Here is a 17,741-nt window from a genome sequence, read left to right on the forward strand (position 1 = left end):
GTGATGGAAAGAGGAAACACCACTAAAAACAGAGAAGTGGCCTTCCCCCATTCATGATTTGGCCTTCACAGGCCTGTACTTTCGGGATAGCTGCTGAAGAGGGGGGGGGGGAGGAAATCTCCCTATTTGTCCTTTGTGCAATCTGCTGCTGCATCAGCCTAAGCCACCTAGAAACCCCTCTAGAGTCTGCCCAGCAGCCAGTATAACTGTCCAGGAACAAACCAAAGTGATTTAGAGCCCCTCAGACCATTTGAAGGTTGGGCTGCTGCTCACAGACCCCCATGATCCCTGATATCCAGGTGAGAGAAGGGGTCCACTCCACTGTTCCCAGCCAGGAGCTGCTGCAGTGCCCTGACGTCCCTCATGTCCCTCTCCGTGTTCCCACACGGCTGGAGGGGCTGCTCTGCTGGTGGGGGGGTTCCTGCAGGAGCAAAGCAGGACTGGTCTGACCACAGCAGGACCTGGAATCTCCTCAGTAGCTGCTGGATATCCTGAAGTGCTGATGATATATCGTGATATTGGTATAAATGCCATGACCACGTGGACACGAGCGCTCAGCCACAGTGTGAGCAGCTGCAGTTTTCTGCAGAAATTCTGTTTTCGAGGGTGTTTCTTTGTGGCATCAGACAGGAGAAAGCAGGCATGTGTTTTATAAAGTCTGGGTGCTGGTTATCTTCCACAGGGAGCTGTCAGGAAGGGGGGTACAGGCACCCCAGAAGGCTCACACTGACCTTCTGGGGGCAAAAGAGCTGAGCAGCCCCCGTTGTCTCCTGCACACAGCAAGGACCAAACCAGCCAGAGTTTCCTGGGGGTGGAAACCCAAAAGCGTAGATGTTTTTATGCCACCTGAAAGTGAACAAGGGGGCAGGCACAGTCTGAAGGGACTGAGCAGTGTGTCCTCTGCCCCAGCCCCATACACATGTGCCTGAGGGGAAGCACCCCAGCTCCGCCCTGGAGCCCTCAGATATAAATTAAACCCAGTGACAAGGAGTTTCCCCACTTCTAATTTGGGCAGCCAGCACTGCCAGGCGTGGAATACCAAACAGATGAGTTTTGCCTGCTTTCTGCTTGTTACCCAGCCGAGTTAACCCCGCATTTGTGTTTACCTCAGCCCCGCCGCCTGGGGCAGTTTCGAGGTTGCAGCCGTGCCTTTGCAAAGCTGGGGCGGGCACGGAGCCCTCCTGTTATTTATGGAGAGGAGGGATGGAAGGGAGAACTGGGGCGGGCACGGAGCCCTCCTGTTATTTATGGAGAGGAGGGATGGAAGGGAGAACTGGGGCGGGCACGGAGCCCTCCTGTTATTTATGGAGAGGAGAGATGGAAGGGAGAGCTGCCTGACACATCGCAGCCTGGCCCACGCGTCCCTGTGGTCCCTGTGGCTTTGGGGCTGGGCTGAAGTCAGAGCCTGGCCCCGGCCCCGCCTTTTTTCTCTCTTTAAAGGTTGTTAAAGCAGTTTGCTGCTCCACTGCTTCCCCTTTGGGCTCCTTGAGGAAGGAGAAGGCGCTTCATGTCTTGGCGTGAGCTCCTTCCCCCCTGGCTGGTGATCGTGGCGGGACTGACGGGCATCGTGCTGCTCTGTGTCTCCACCAAAGATGTGCCCGTGGCCCCTCTCAGGACCAAGGTAAGGGCAGTTAAACTGGGCTGTTGTGTTGCTTTGGACATTCATTTTATTACTGAGCCGTTTACAAACTGAGCAGGGGACTAGAACAAGACTGCCAGGGCAGGTTGGCATCCTTCAACTTGCTTTTTGAACCAAAACCAAGCCAGCTCCTTTGGTTGGTCCAGGAATACAGGCAGAATATGGTCCACGGATTTGCAGAGATGCTCACAGCAGGCTGAGGGGAGGCAGCTCATGTCTGGAGCTCCCCCAGAGCAGCAAGGGACCAGTAGGGTCAGTGGAGGGAAAGAGATCAGTCCCTCTTGAAAGTTAGTCGGAATTTGGCTCTGAGCTGCTGCTTCTGTCTTCTCTAAAAACAAATTGTCTTGCATGCCTTCTCCTCTTTGGTCCTATCTTGATTTTAACTGAAGAGCCAACCTGCTCTACACAGCAGGGCCAGGTCTGAAGGGGGGTTAATGTCCACCCACTTTGCCTCTTGAACACCCATTGCTGAGGTCCAGTGGCACACCATGGTTTAACCCAAGAGAAGTAGGTTATCCTGCGTGTTCAGAGATAGTACCCCTCCTCCATGCTCCTGTCAGAAACAAAATTAGACTAAAAACCCCTTCATTGCTCTGCTTTCTGTCCTTCCCTGGTGCTGAGCTGGGCAGGGGTGTGGTGATCCCTCCCCTCCTCCCTGGCGCTCCCACAGCAACCTCTCATTATGTGAAGGAGGAAAAAATAGTCCAAGTTTCTCCACCAATACCATTTGTTCCTTCCTCCTGTGCGGCAGCAGCCGACACGTCCCTGCCAGGAATCGGAGCTGTCACTGCTGTGGGAGGTGCCAGCAGGCTCGGGCAGGGAGCTCCAGCCTCCTCCTGCATTTCTGCTCCAGCCCAGCCCCAACAGCCCCTGCCCTGGGTGTCTGGTGAAGCCAGAGCTCCCAGGAGAGCAGCAGGCAGCAGCTCTGCCCCCTCTGAAACCCTTCTGGTGCTGTTAACATCAACCTCTGAGGAGGTTTCTCCTCCCACTCAGTCACAGCTCCAACTGTTTGTGTGCAAGATGCAGCTCAGACCAGCACCACCACATATCTCATGAGTTTCCTTCCAGGCTGTGTGGGAGATGTCCCAGATTGGGGTCATGTAATAGGGGGAGAGCAAGAGACCCTGGACCAGCACTGGGGCTGTTTGAACTGTGGGGACATCCAGGACTGCTGTGCAGGGACTCCAGTGGCCTCCACTTCCTCACCCTCATGTCCTGGGAGCAGCTCAGTGAGGCTCAATCAGCAGCAAACAGCAGCCACTGGGGTGCAGAGAGGCAGAGATGCCTCAGCCCCACAGCTGGGCAGTAGCAGAGCTGTCAGGGGACAAGAGGTTGAGAAAGCTCATGGTCACTGCTCTGCTCATTCTGCCAAGATATTGTCTCTGTCTCTGTGGGGCTGCCACCTCACACAGTGCCTGTGCTGGTTGGTCCCAGCGTGCTGCAGCTCCCACAGCACTGCACACACTGGGGCAAACCCAGCCCATGTCACACCATCGCTGCACTGGGGCATCAAAGAGACATGGGAGTGTCGGGTTCCTCAAGCCACAGCCCTCCAATTCCTGCACAAAAGCCTTAGCAAACCAATCAGCAGCAGTTTGAGCCCCAGACTGAGTGGAGAACCTGTACAGTGCCATCTCCCACTGCTTTAGGACCTGTTTTTCCTGAGCTCCAGGTGGCTGAGCTCTCGGTGGAAGCCCTCTGCCTGGTTTCAGGAACAGCTCCAGAGGGTGCCACTGGAGGCCTGATGTGTTTCTTCATTCCTGCTGTTCCTCATGTATATTCAGGAATGCAGATGGTTCCCTGCAAATCCTCATCATCTCCTGGCTTCATTCTCTTCTTGAATGTAAAAAGTGAACTCAAATTCTGCAGTGCAGGCCCAGAGATCACCCTGAGTACCCACATAACGCTGAGTAACCCTACAATAACAAAGCAGCATGCATTCAGTGGTGTTTACCTGGAATGTTTTGCGGGTTTTCCAGTATGGCATCGTTCTGGATGCTGGCCCGTCCCGCACCATCCTCTTCATCTACCAGTGGACAGCCACCAAGGCAAACAAGACCGGGGTGATCAGGGGATGCAGTTCCTGCCCTGTGCAAGGTGAGGTGCCCAGTTCCTGCTCGGTGGTCTGTGGGACTGGCAGGGGATGGATGGATGGGAACCCAAAGGCCTGTGTTGGACCAGGGCCACAAATTCCTTGGCTCCTTCATCACCCAGCTGTGCACGGAAATAGTGAAGCACAAGCTTATTTTCAGCATGGCTCTTTTCCACTGGGCAGGTTTAGCCACACACAGCTGGGCATCAGGCACTTGGCAGGAGCAGGTGGCAGGATTTTGGGGCTGCTGCAGGCAGGGAAGCACACAGAGAGGTTGGGGCTCATCCTGATGTCCACATGGATCAGTGGCAGAGCCAAGGCAAGGCAGTGAACAGCAATGGACAGAGATCTGGCTGCAGGGTGACTCCTGGGACCTTCTGCCTCCTCCTGACTGTGCCCTGGGCAGTAAGTGGTGTAGCCCCAGGACAACAGAGGTGCAAAGGCTCCAACCCCCTGTGTGGGGAGCAGGAGTTCAGCTTGCCTTTAGGTGTCACATTTCAGAGAATATTGGGGTTTTCCTCACCCGTTTGAATCAGTTTGACCCTGCCAATGCCAGCTGAAAGGGTTCCATGCATTAATGCTTGTGGTTTTCCTTCCCTATCTCTCAATCTTGCTTTGATGTCAAAGCCTGATTGTAGCGGGATGCTGGGAAGGACTGAACCCTCAGTGTGCTGTGGGAGGGCAGCAAGCAACACAAACCACCCACAGAAGATGCAATAAGGGCTTCCTGAAACCCTGTGTATCCCTTGACTGCTGCCATGTTCGTGGCTGGGCTAAAAGCAGCAGCTGTAGCTCTGGGAGGCAGTTTGTCCTCAGCAGCAGCAATCAGAGGCCCAGGCAGGGCTCTTGCCCAGGTATGAGGAGTCCTGTGTGCATGGCAGCACAGTCACAGCCTTGCAGGAGCTGTAGGAAAGCTGCAGGTTGGCCCTACAAGGGGCCTAAGGGAGCAAAGCACGTGGTGAGGAGTCACAGCCAGGAGGATGAGAATGGGGAAGTGAGGATCTTCCTGAATAGCAGTTCAAAACCAGTATTTAAGACCCCATTGACTTGCTGGAAAAATGAATCAAGGCTGGCACACAACACCTCTGCACAGCACCAGCTTCCTCTGGAGCAGGGGTGCCTTGCAGGCAGGGGCTCAGGAACCTCTGCCAACACAAGGGGAAGTGGCTGGAGGGGAAAGGTGACACATCAGCCTCAGCTCTGTCTCCGTGGCAATGTGTCCTTTTGCTTATTTTTATAGCAGCTAAAGCCACATTTCTTCCTCTGTGGGCTGAGAAAGCCTCAGCTGTTGCAGCAGCCATGTGGGTATCTCAGCAGCAGAGCCGAGGTTCTGTTAGTGCAGTTTGGGATTTATATGCACACGTTTTGCTCCCAGTACCATATCTTAGCAGGGTGGATACCTGGAGGAGCTCCTTCATTCCACCTGTGACAGGTCCTGCCTTTAACCATGCCCTAGGACAGTGATCTCTGGGGTAACAGTTCTCCCAGTTCTCCCATAACTTTCCCTAAAATTTCATTCTGTCCCCTGGTTCTCAGGTCTGGGAGTCTCCAACTACTCAGATTCTCCTCAGAAAGCAGGGAAGAGCTTGGAGCCATGTTTGAACTGGGCCCAGAAGGAGATCCCAGCAGAGCAGCACAGCCAAACCCCGCTGTACGTGGGAGCCACCACCAGCACGAGGCACCTGAAGTGAGTGAATGTTGCAAACCCACACCCAGAGATCAGCACACAGATCACTCTGTGCATGCACCTCACCCTGTCTGCTCTGCAGTGTGTTCCACCCTGATCTGCTGGTCAGCTAAACCTCCTTCAGGCCCAGATGTCCTCGAGAGGAATATCATGGCTGTGGTTCCATCCTGTCCCCCCAGCAGCCATGAGATCACAGCGCTGCCACTGCTGCCAGTCTGTGCTGTGTTTCCTTCCCAATTACGGTTTCACAATTACTACTTCGGAAAACATCTGTCAGTCTGGAAGCTCAAGTGTTTTCAGCTTATAGGACAACACACATGGACTTGCAGGGGTGCTTCTTGTCAAAAACATTGGGAATGGCAGCAGGAAGGTCCATCTTATCATACACACACTTTGGTGGAAACTCTTCTGAGTCCCCTCATTACCAGGACTTTTTCCACTTTTAGGCACTGGGGAAAAGTGAGATCTGGAGGGGACCAGGTCAGTGGGGTGAGGCCAGAGGATTTCCTTGGTGGCAGAGGGTACTGAAGTCCTAAATTCTTGAATGGTGCCACGACTGCTCCAATCATCCCTGTGCTGCTCTTGCTCCCAGTGCCACGTGAGGGGAGGGGGAAGCAGCAGGAGTGGGATTGTTGTTGTGTCTCTGTGCCACTGCCCAAAGTGGGGTGCACAGCAGGAGCCCTGCAGGGTCCTGTAACAACAAATACATCCTTTTTTTGTCTTCTTTTTAGCCTCACCCATCCCACCCTCTCTGATGATTTCCTTGCATCCCTGACTGTGGCCCTGAAGTCATCCCCCTTCAGCTTTCAGGGGGCACAGATCCTGTCCAGCCCAGATGAGGAAGCATTCAACTGGGTTGCTGTGAACTATGTCCTGGAGAACTTCTTCAAGGTAAAGGACAATTCTCGCTGGGGCTGAGCAAATCCTGCTAACAGACAGCTACAGAGACGTGGAGGGATTGGTAAAACCCTGTAGTTTAAGCAGTGGTTAAGCACAAGTTCCACTGCCTTTCAGAGGAGGCAGGTTGGATCAAAGACCAGCCTCATGTGAGGTCATGGGGAGGCCCTGGCACAGGTTGCCCAGAGAAGCTGTGGCTGCCCCATCCCTGGAAGTGCCCAAGGCCAGGTTGGATGGAGCTTGGAGCAACCTGGGCTAGTGGAAAGTGTCCCTGCCCATGGCAGGGGGTGGAAGGGGATGAGCTCTAAGATCCCTTCCAACCTGAACCATTCTGTGATTCTATGGTTATAACTAGTTTGAAGGACTATAGCCTTTCATGAACACACCCATGCAGCTGCCCTGACAGACATGAGGCTTTCTGGACAACGTTCAGGATGCTCACGTCAGTGACTGCAGGAGATGAAACCACAGGGTTCTTCTCACAGAAGGATCCACTTTAGCATCAAGGCAGCACTTGAAGCCCATATCTGCCCACTTGGAAACATCCCTGCCATTCCCTCTCCCCTCTCTCCTGCCTCCTGAGCCCCCCCAGGCTGGTGAGCCCTGTTTGCCCCCATGGGCTGTGGGAAGGTCTCTGTGCAGGTGGCAGTGCCTGTACAATGACTCCTCTGTTCCTTCCAAAGCCATCCACGTGTCTTGTGGGCAAAGAAAGAGTTGGGCTGTGCTGCACCACTGAGGTGTTTTGTCCCTCTGTTTGCACCTGACTGTGACCCAGATGGAGAATTCTCAAGGATTGACCTCTCTGGTTCTTTCTGGTCAGTACGACTGGCGAGGGCAGCTGGTGCCCTCTGGGAAGGGGATGGCAGGAGTCCTGTCCGTGGGAGGAACCTCAACACGGCTCACTTCCCAGCTGGAAGAGGAGAACCAGGTCCCAGAGGAAGGAGTGAGGCTGCAGCTGTACGGGCAGATGCACAGGGTGTACACTCGGCAGTGCCCCTGCCATGGCACCGACCAGCTCCACAGGAGGCTGCTCTCCCTGCTCATCCAGGTGAGTTCTGCCACAGGACACGAGCAAAGTCCCTGGATACCACATCCCTAAATCACAGCTGCACAAGGTGTAGCTTCTAATGGGCAAAATGCCCCCAATGGAGGCCATTTGCACATATCTAAAGAGAGCCCAGTGCATTCGTAAAATGTACCCTCTATGCCCAAATCAATGCCCTCCAAACAGACACACAGGCACCCATTCTAGAGTTTCCCACTTGCAGGCTCTACTTGGCCTCCTACTTAATACACACAAGCACAGAATTGCTCTCCAGAGGTGCCAACATCCTTTTCAGGGTGACAGGAAGCCAAGGCTTCCCTTGCCTTCTATGAACTGCTCCTCCATCCTAGAATGGGAACCAACCAACCCAGGAACCAACTGGGACCTTTCATTTGGGATAATCCCTTTGCTGGCTTTAACCCTGAAGTATCTTTAGCAGGGCAATACTTCATTTTGAAAACATGCAGGTGTTTTGGTTCTTCCAAACGTTATTTCATTTGGGGAATGGTGGGAGGGGATAGGATCTGGGACAAACTCAGGAATCACTTTAGTCTGCATAAAAAACTAATTTTTCAGAAATTAACTCCTCCCTGCCCATGCACTTGCCTGTCTTCAAACTCTGCCTGCCCTTGTTTGAGACCTGAATGTCCCTCATGGAGGCCAACTTCACCAAGGTTACACTGGGGAATTACTAGAGATAAGAAACACTGATTCTTGAGGGGTTAAGCCTTTGGAAGGCAGACCTGAACAGCCTCTTTCTTGCAACTAGAAAGAGTACAGGATGCATGAAACTGTATTTCTGGTCTAGGGGAGGGCAGGCAGGGCTGGGACTCCTCAGCCCCCCCGAGCAGGTCCAGTCCCTGTGGCTGCCCCGGCCCCAGCAGGAGCTGTGAGAGGGCTGCAGCAGCCTGGGCCTTGTGGTTCACTCAGTGACATAAATGACATAAGTGACATAAGATTTGGCCACCCTTTCACAGCCTCCTGCTCCACTTCAACACTGTGGTGGCCAGAGGAAATCTGTCCTGCACTGTGGTAACATTCTGGCTCCCTGTGTGAAGCCCTGGGATGCCATGTCATCTCTTGCTGTCCTTGTTTTATTCTGCCTCCAGGAGCAGAGAGGTGCTAAAACTGTGTCTAATCCCTGCTGGCCCCTCTCCTACTCGCGGGAAGTGCAGTGGCAGTCAGTGCATGCTGGGCCTTGTGCTGTCAGTGGTGACACATGGGACACCCCTGGCCCCAAGGAGGTCTTCAACATCACGGGCTCCAGCAGCCCCACCGCCTGCATGAGACTTGTGCAAAGGCTGCTCAACTCCTCCTCTTCCTGCAGCCTCTCCAAGCATTCCCTCAGCAGTGTTCTCCAGCCCCTCCAGACCAGGTTTCTGGTGAGTTCTCATTTCCACTGGGGCAGACAGCTGGCACAGAGAATCCATGAAATGGGACCAGTTTGACCATTAATAAATACAGTGGGAACAGCCACACCGGGGCACTCCTGCCCTCTCCCCCTCATTGTCACACAGCTGTTCTTCATGGACCACTGGCTTCCCACCAGTGACTGTGGTGGAGCTCTTGAGACCAACTTTGGGGCTCCACAGAGCCAGCAGGGATAGGAGAGCCAGGAGCTGTGTGCTAAGCAGGTCTTCCCACACCAAGTCCATGATAAAGCTGAAGATCCTCTGCCACTCCCTCAGCAAACATCAGGGCACGCTGCACCACCAGCATGTTTCTGAGAACCTGGATCTAGTGTCCAAAGGCATTGGATTGTTGAGCCAAGAGCAGCTAAAGATCCCAGGAAAAACTAAGTGCATTTCAGAGAAGGGAATTCTGGGAATTTCCCCAGCTCCCTGTTCCTGAGTCTCCCATGGACTTGGTGCTGAGGAGCACAAGGATCTGGTGAGGCCACACCTGGAATACTGGGTTCAGTTTTGGGCCTCTCACTACAACAGACAACAGACATTGAGGGGCTGGAGCGTGTGCAGGGAAGGGAACGGAGCTGGGGAAGGGGCTGGAGCAGCAGGAGAGGCTGAGGGAGCTGGGGGGGCTCAGCCTGGAGAAAAGGAGGCTCAGGGGGGACCTTCTGGCTCTGCAACCCCCTGACAGGAGGGGGGAGCCGGGGGGGGCGTTCAGGCTCAGGGAACAAGAGACAGGATGAGAGGAAACAGCCTCAGGCTGTGCCAGGGAAAGATTTAGGTTGGATATTAGGAAACATTTCTTCACCAAAAGGGTGGCCAGGCACTGAAACAGGCTGCCCAGGGCAGTGGTGGAGTCACCATCTCTGGTCTATGGGAGGGCAGACAGGGCTGGATTTAAAAGACATGTAGATGTGGCACTTGGGGACATGGGTTGGTGGTGGCCTTGGCAGTGCTGGGGGAATGGTTGGACTTGATTTCACACACCTTCTCAAATCTAAATGATTTTATGATTCTGTGACTAGTTTACTTATCCATACAGGGCCAGGAAGGCTTCTGCATGTGGAACAGACCTGATTCCATCTCCAGACAGTAACAGATCTTATCTTCCTTGCACCCATCCGAGGCCCTGACACCACCACCACAGCACACACAGGGCACCCTGGCACTGCACTGCCCCTCCCTTTCCTGTGGGCACAGAGTGCAATGCAGGGACACAGAGCACAGTCCCACCTGATGGTTATTTCTGCTGCTGTTGTAGGTGATTTCTGAGGCCATGGACTTCATGAGAGAAACTGTTCCCTCTCCTGACTTGGGCCAGGCTGTCAAGAGGCTGTGTGGGATGTCCCTCAAAGAGGTACCTGTGGAATAACTTCGTGTCCAGGGAGAGTGGGACGTAAGAAAGAGCCTGTTGTAAAAGCCAACAGAGCTCAGACTTATAGAGCTGTAACTTATAGGCTCCCTTAGGGAAAAACTTGGATTTGCCTGATTTTTGTGAGGTTTGGGTTTTCGGGGGGAGAGGGGGGGGTTTAGTTTTTTGGGTTTTCAGTTTGTTTGGTTTTTTTACTTTGAGGAAACAGGCTCCACTTATTTTCCTTCCTCCCAAATCCCAGCTGCTGGTAGCACCTGCACTTAATTAAATGAAAAGCCATAAATACCTTTTACTGTATTTTAAGGAGTATACAGGAAGGCTGTCGACTCTCTCCTGTACATCACTTGGTCTTCCTGTTATCCTCCTCTCCTTAAGTCTCCACTCACACTCCAAGGATGTTCCCATTTCACCTGGGCCCAAGGAGAACAAGCCAGGGGGAATTTGCCAGTCCTTTCCCTCAGCTGCTGGTTTTGAGGTCACCCCCATTTGCACTGACACTGACTGAGCATCCACAGTAACATCCCAATGAGACAATTCCTACAGGGTTTGCTAAGAAGGCAGCAAAGCCCATAAGCAGTTCCCAAAATCATTCTCTTGTGGATGGAGGAAAGGCTGTTCCTGCTGAGAGAAAGGCTGCAGCATTAGCTCAGTCTAATTAAAGAGCAGGGAATCACACCAAGCAAGCCACCAGCAAGGCCAGTGGGAGACCTGGCTGCCAGTGCTGCTGCTCTTGGATCTGCCTGGCTTAATAAGATGGGAACAAAGGCACTGAGAGCTGACACTGCTTCCCAGATCATGGCCCAGTGGGTGCTGGAAATGGCTTTCAGTCTGCACAGGACACAAACCCCTCCTCCAGTCCCGGAGCAGGAAAGGAGAGGTTATAGCTGGCCTGAAATTCACCTGTTGAATACTTCTTTAATTTTTTTCCCCATCTTTTTATTTTTTTTTTGTTTGGAAATGGCACCAGCTGGTTAGGGAGTCCCAAGCAAGCCAGGATACACTTGCTGAGTACTGTGCTGTGTCTGCCTTCATCTTCCATCTCAGCACAAAGGGGTACACGCTCGACGTTGACCGGCCTGCTTGGACTGCGTTCCAGAAGAAGGTCAGTCACAGTTACCAGGGAGGGCTGGTTCCACACTCACAAGCCCTGACCAGCTGGGCTTCTCCAGCAGGATGGTTTTGCAAAGTGGATTCACAGTTGTGATAAAGAAGAAAACCGGTGTCACAGAGCTAGAGGTGACACTTGTCCCTGCTGAAAAACAGACCTTGTCTGGAGCAACGCCGTCTTTAGGAGTCTGTGACAGGGAAGGAAGTGCAGCTTGATCTCCACTCAATGCTGAAGGCAAACTGCTGATAAAATTTCTTGAGCCAAAAGATGCTGCCCTACCTCTTTGTAACCCTGTCACCCTTTTTACTAGTGAGGGTTTATAAATGCCTTATAATCACAGAATCCCAGACTGGTTTGGGTTGGAAGGAACCTTAAAGCTCATCTGGTTCCACCCCCCTGCCAGGGGCAGGGTCACCTTCCACTAGCCCAGGTTGCTCCAAGCCCTGTCCAACCTGGCCTTGGACACTTCCAGGGATGGGGCAGCCACAGCTTCTTTGGGCAACCTGTGCCAGGGCCTCCCCACCCTCCCAGGGAGGAATTCCTTCCCAATATCTAATAATTTAATCTAATATCTAATGAGGTCTGAAATTGTTTCAGGATCTGGGGCCCCTGTGGAAAGGGGGATTTGATTCAGGTCCTTCCCCTACGCAAAGGAAAAGAAATTCTTCTCCCAGACCTCTTCCCAGCTCCCCACAAAGCCATGGTACCACTGAGCAGGGCTGCAGTTCAGTCAGCCACGTGGTGACCATCAGAGAAAGGGAAGGTAAAGAGGCAGGACCAGGGAGCCCAGCCTGGAAAGCCAGAGACAAGCAACCTACAACAAAGGTCTGAGAGAGAACTGCTCACAATGCAGACCCGAGATCCACCTGGGAAAACCAGTCAGGGAGCAGGAACGGCACACACCTACAGCACAGCTCAGGAAAGAGGTGGCTGCCCAGGCCAGAGCTTAAATGGAGCTCCTGTGCCCATGGGCAGAGGTGTGGGTGGAAGTGCCAGGTGAGGCTGGTTGGGGCCAGTAAGGCCCATTGGTGCACTCAGGGCACTGAGAGTGAGAGAACTCTTCATTCCAAGCCCAGTCCTTGGACCAGATAAGGTGCATGAGGCCTTTGGCCCATGCACAACAACACAGCTGGGGTCAAGACTGTCTCCTCTTCTGACATCTCCTCCTTTTTATTTCAATAGATGGGTGACAGATCATCTGGCTGGACTCTTGGGTACCTGCTGAGCCTGACCAACACCATGCCCCAGGACAGCCCAAGCATCCTCAAGGGGATTGAACCAGGGGTGTGGTCGCTGCTCCTGATCCTCTTCGTGGTGCTGCTCACTGGCTCGTTCATGCGCATCTCGTACCGGGTGATGGCCAAGGAGAACAGCCTCAGCAACAGGAACAGCAGCGTTTTTGATGACAACTGACACTTCTGTGGGTCTCAAGACTCTTGCCAGAGCACAGTCAACAGGGGCCAGACAGAAACCACAGAGGTGTAAGGCACTGGAGGATGGAAGTGATTTCCCTGCAGGACTCCCAGAACCTTGATGCCTTATTTCAACTTGCTGGCACTTGCACTACTGTGCTTTGAGACAATGGATCCTGCTCCACAGGAAACCTGGGATTCCCAGTGGATGGCAAGCTATTCATCCTCCAAACAAGAACAGCCTGCACAGCTCTTCCTTGGGCTACAGCTGGGATTGCTCATGTCAAGCACGAGGCGATGCCTCTGAGCAGGCAGGCCCTGAGCTATTGTGGAGTTAGTGTTGAATAATCCTGTCAAATCAGGAGAGCTGGTGTCTGACAAAGAGTGCTCTGTCTTCTCCTCAAGAGATGATACCTGTAGTATTGCCACTAGTGAAGACTGGAAGAGCACTAAAATATGGTCAGAATGTAACAGCCAACTTGCTTCCATGTTCTAGGGAAAATGCAGGTATTTCCTGCCTGCCACTGCTGACCTGCCTGTGCTTCCATTTCAGTGACAGTATCCAGTGAATGCTCATTCAAAACCAATGCTCTTTAATCTTGGTCTCTACAGAGCATCAAAGGAGAAACAAAGGGCACAGACACACAGCTGAGCTTTTGTCTCTCAGCTGAATCATGGCAACTCAGGGTTAAAATTGCCAATTTAAACTCTTTAACCAGGACTTCAATGAACACATTTAATTTCACCTCTGCTAAAACTGGGCTCAAACTGGGCTGAGGTTCACCTGTTTGTTTATTTGCACTGACCTGCTTGTCTCGCTGACTGTGCAAGTGACTCATCTGACGTTGTCCTTTAGACCAGAGCAGACCCAGGAACAGAAGCTTTCCTGATTGTCAGAACATTGACTTTTGTATTAGACCATGACCAGAGTTACTGCATAATCCAATAGTCAGGATTCCTCAGGGACTTGGCAGTCATTCTGGCTCCTCTGGCCTGCTCTGCTTGTCTAAAAGATGAGGTGCTTTACAAACTCCCTGTGTTACTGTGAAGAAAAGGGATTGATTCAGTCAAACACTGTCCTTTGACTGAGGCATTTAGAGTTCACTTCTCAGTTGCTTCAGAGACTTAAAACACACAGGCTGATAAAAGCCTCAGGGACAAGTGTCTCCAATGCATTTCAGGCCACTTTAAACAGAAATGTAAATGCTCACACATGCAGTGATGTGCCTTGCAGGATTTTTAAAGCTACCATGGCACCTAAATCCTTTCAAATCTGATTATTTGCCACTTCTGCTCCCAGCTGATACACAGGACACACACACACACACAAATACTGGGGTATCCAATTAACAAAGGTTTGGAACCCGTCAGTCAAGTTTGGAGGGGTGTGGAAACAGACTTAAACAAGCTTCATATTCATTTCTTCGAGTTGCACGTTAGATATTTTTAATTATATCATGTTATTAAAGATGTTTTAATAGACTGTCTGTGTTGTTCTTGGCAAGGGATCAAAGCAGGGTGGTTATTGTGAACACAGAGTGTTTCAGTGAGCGGGATGGGGGGTGCTGATTTGGCCTGTTTACTCCAGAGCTGTTTTGCTGTGTTTTGCTGTACTTTGGGGGTACAATGGGAACACCTGAAGGCACGGTGAAAGAAAATGACTTCAGATAACCTGGCTGCTGGTATTTAGTTGGTGGGAGAGGTGCCTATACCTTTTGATGTGTTCTTTGCTCAAACCTTCTGAAGAATGTAGGAAGGATCTAGGCAAGCCTGGGAAGAGAGAAAAAAGAGGTTATCATGGAGTCAGCGATAGCGGGGAAATTCCTGAGACTTCATTCATCCCACACCTGGAAATGCAATCACTAAACAGAGCTCTGGCTCTGTGACCTGTCAGCACAGAGGTGAGCTCTGGGATTCCTGGTTGGCATTTGGAACCTGCCCAAGAAGAATCCTACCACTGTCAGACATGGAAACAAGGCAGTGAGATGCCAGGAGCCCCAGGTGCTCTGGCCTGTCAGTCACTGCACCTTCTTCATTTTGAATAGATCACAGGGTCCAAGAGAAACACAGCAATGGCTGGGACTTCCCAGAGCTCTTGTTTAGAAGCTCTGGGACTTCCATGCAGGTAATAAGTGAGCAATCAGGCAAGGAGCTCAGCATGGCCTCCTGACTCTTCACTTTTGCCTTGCACGTGCCACTGAGCTGTGCCCTGGCACTGCCATGAGAAAACAACCCACAACCTCTTGATTCTTTTCCTGCCAGATAAAAACATTTATGGATGTATTTACTAGGTGATAAAATAGATTAGGATTTTAAAACTGCAGTATGGTTTTAGTTATAAAAAAAAAAAAAGGCAAAAAAATAACAAAACAGGGAATCTATGAGAAAAATGGAAAATATTCAAAGTAACATATTCCTTTCTCCCAGCTCTCTGTAGAGCAGCTCCTTCCTGTCAGCACTACGTAAGTTTGCAGAATTAATCCCTAGATTACACAGAACAGCAGAAATCTACTTAAAAGGAGGTTCTAGATGAACTAACTCACTTTGAAACAAAGATGCTTCCAGGCCTTTGGCTAGAATTCAATTGTGGAAATGATAAATAATGAGGATTTTCTATCTGTCCATAAGTTCTTTATGTTTATACACAGGTCCCTTGCTTCTCTCTCAGGCTGAACCCTGGGAGAGACCTTCTGGCAGATAATTTCTGCTCATGTGCAACTGCAGTTCTGCTGCTCTCAGCAAGTGTCAGTAAGAAGGAAATCAAAGGTATTAGATACAAAAACTGACACCAGAAAGCACTTTCTCTGGTTTAGCTCCAGACACACAACAGGTTGGCTGGCCTGGCTATTGGGGCCTAAATGTCATTTAGGCATGTTTGTAGGAATACATTTGCTCCTGTTTTTCTATACCATTCCCAAAGCACCATGGATTCTCAACCAGCACATCCCATCTGGGTTGTACCAATGAATTCCCATGAAAACTGAGAGAAATAACAGTTGGTTGCCTGCAGTCCCACTCTGCTGTACCAAGTTCATCCCCACAGGATCTGAGTTGTTTCCTTCTTCCAAGAGAGACCCAGCCCTTGAAATCCACAACCACTTAGAGGGGTAAATCCAGCAGCAGATGAGATGAATGCCTTTTAGGATGGCTGGAATTAGTGTATTTTCATGTTGTTCTTGTACCATGCTTATGATCACATATCTGAGTATCTTTCCAGAGAAATAGGAAGCCATATGATGTTTATATCCTACCTCATGGACTGTCACTCCTACTTGAGGAGCTAATTCTGAACACGCTGAAGAGTAACAAGCCCAAAGGAACACTGGGATCAGCAAACCTGCAATTTTTGCCACAGCTTTCTTCACATAAAAGTCCTCTCACACAGCCATCAAACCCAGGCAAGTCGCAGTGCTTTGATGTTCTGTAGGTGCAGAAATCACTGAGTGTTTGTACAGCAGTGACCAGGTTTCCACCATGCCCTCCATGTGAGGTGCTCACAGCCTTCCTGCAGTCAGAGGCTGTCAGATGAACACAGAACACAAACTGCTGCTCCCGGAGTTGTGTGCAATGCCAGGGATCAGTCAGGAGAGGGAGGCTGCCAGGGCAGCCTTAGGAAATCTCCAACAGAGTCAGGAGCTGCTCCCACCACAAATCACATCATTTAGCAAGCAGGCATTTCTGGGAACGTGTCAAGGAGACTCCTGATGTGGATGCAGGGGAAAGACACTGCAGTAGGAAGCTCTCTCTATGTGTGGGATGTGAAAGCAGCTCTAACCAGTGATTTAAGGAGCTGTGGCATTGGAAGAATTTCCCTATGCAGGGAGACAGGCACTTGCATGGAGTAGGGATGAAGGCTCTTTTGGAAACAAGGGGGAGAAATAAAAATTTCCCCAGGAAGAAGACTGGCCTGGAAATGAAGAGGAGGCTTGAGAGAGACAGAGCAATGATAAAATCAACTTTTGTGTGAAGGAAAGCTTATTTTTGTTCACAGCAGGGGTGTCACCATATGTGCACCTCATGATCGAGTTAGTCACCACTTCTTGGTGGAAATTCTCAGGAGAAACAGATTTTCCAAACAAAAGAAGGCAACAGTTTTTGGGCTTATCAGTGGACAATGAACTGCAGCTGAGCTGTGGAACCTCCACGGGAACAGCGTTCAAAGTTCACTGGTTTTGAACAAGGATGTGCAAATGCAAAATCAATGCTGAACTTTAAACCACTCAAAATCTGGTTTAACTTTACCTTCTGTCTCACAGTATCACTGACAATATTAAACACCCCTGGAGTGCAAGCTTTGAAGGGACAGGCTCAGAGCCTTCTGAGCAGAGGAGCCCAGTGGAAACCATCAAACCAAATGGAAGGAGCTCTTCTTCCACAGAGCTCGTGGTTAAACCTCATCAGGACAGGAGGTTGTTTATGCCAAAAGTTTACACGGCTGCAAAAGGTGATTAGATAAATTCATAATAACCCATTAGGGCTATTAAACAAAAAGTTGCTTGTGGCTAAAGAATTGCCTGAACCACCTGCCACATCCAGATCTGTTTGCTCTGTTCTTTGGTAACTGCTGCAGATCATGAGAGACAAGATACTGGCCTGGGTGGGCCTGTGGATTGATCTCATCCAGCCCTTCTGATTTCTCTCAAGCAGGAATCCCACAGCTGCACTCCTCACTCACCAGTCTCTGGAAGCAGCCCCTCACTTCAAGGAACTTTGATCTCTCAGCAGCATAATTTCTAAAAAACAAGATTGTTTATCCTTAGAAGTAACAATCAGAAACACTAGAATGAGCAACATCTGCACATACCCACGTCCCACTTCAGCATTACCATAAACCTGGAATGACCCCAACACCAGCAGCTCCCATGCACCCTTGTCCTGCATGTTCCTCCCTGGAACTCAGGGCCTCATGATTTTACCTACAGAACCAGAATTAGTTCTGTGATTTCTGTTTGGGCTCCTGCAAGCCCAGGTACAGGCTCAGCTCAGACTAGGTGCTGTTTCAGACACAGACTTCTATCTTGCTGGTTAAGCACCAAGAGCAGACTGACAGCTGCTGCCTGCCTGCCTGCTGAGGGGAGGGCTC

At 51.1% G+C, this 17,741-nt stretch overlaps 1 protein-coding gene across 1 annotated transcript; it reads left to right on the plus strand.

Annotated features, from left to right (window-relative positions):
- Window positions 1-1,489: 1,489 nt before the first annotated feature.
- Window positions 1,490-13,990, plus strand: LOC103759657 (ectonucleoside triphosphate diphosphohydrolase 2). The gene is made up of 9 exons (XM_018074176.3): window positions 1,490-1,621; window positions 3,619-3,736; window positions 5,268-5,418; window positions 6,150-6,309; window positions 7,136-7,363; window positions 8,470-8,742; window positions 10,028-10,123; window positions 11,106-11,240; window positions 12,429-13,990. The coding sequence occupies exons 1-9, from the start codon at window positions 1,508-1,510 to the stop codon at window positions 12,657-12,659; spliced, it is 1,506 nt and encodes a 501-aa protein (XP_017929665.3). The 5' UTR covers window positions 1,490-1,507; the 3' UTR covers window positions 12,660-13,990.
- The last annotated feature ends 3,751 nt before the right edge of the window (window positions 13,991-17,741 follow it).

This window comes from Manacus vitellinus, unplaced genomic scaffold (genome assembly GCF_001715985.3).
Source record: "Manacus vitellinus isolate BGI_N305 unplaced genomic scaffold, ASM171598v3 scaffold_27_pilon, whole genome shotgun sequence".
NCBI classification, from domain to species: domain Eukaryota; kingdom Metazoa; phylum Chordata; class Aves; order Passeriformes; family Pipridae; genus Manacus; species Manacus vitellinus.

Bases quoted from the DNA above. Each gene is read 5' to 3' on its own strand.
- LOC103759657 (XM_018074176.3), top strand. From the start codon at position 1,508: ATGTCTTGGCGTGAGCTCCTTCCCCCCTGGCTGGTGATCGTGGCGGGA. The intron at 3,737-5,267 runs GTGAGGTGCCCA...CCTGGTTCTCAG, and splicing joins CAGTTCCTGCCCTGTGCAAG to GTCTGGGAGTCTCCAACTAC. The intron at 10,124-11,105 runs GTACCTGTGGAA...AAATGGCACCAG, and splicing joins GTGGGATGTCCCTCAAAGAG to CTGGTTAGGGAGTCCCAAGC.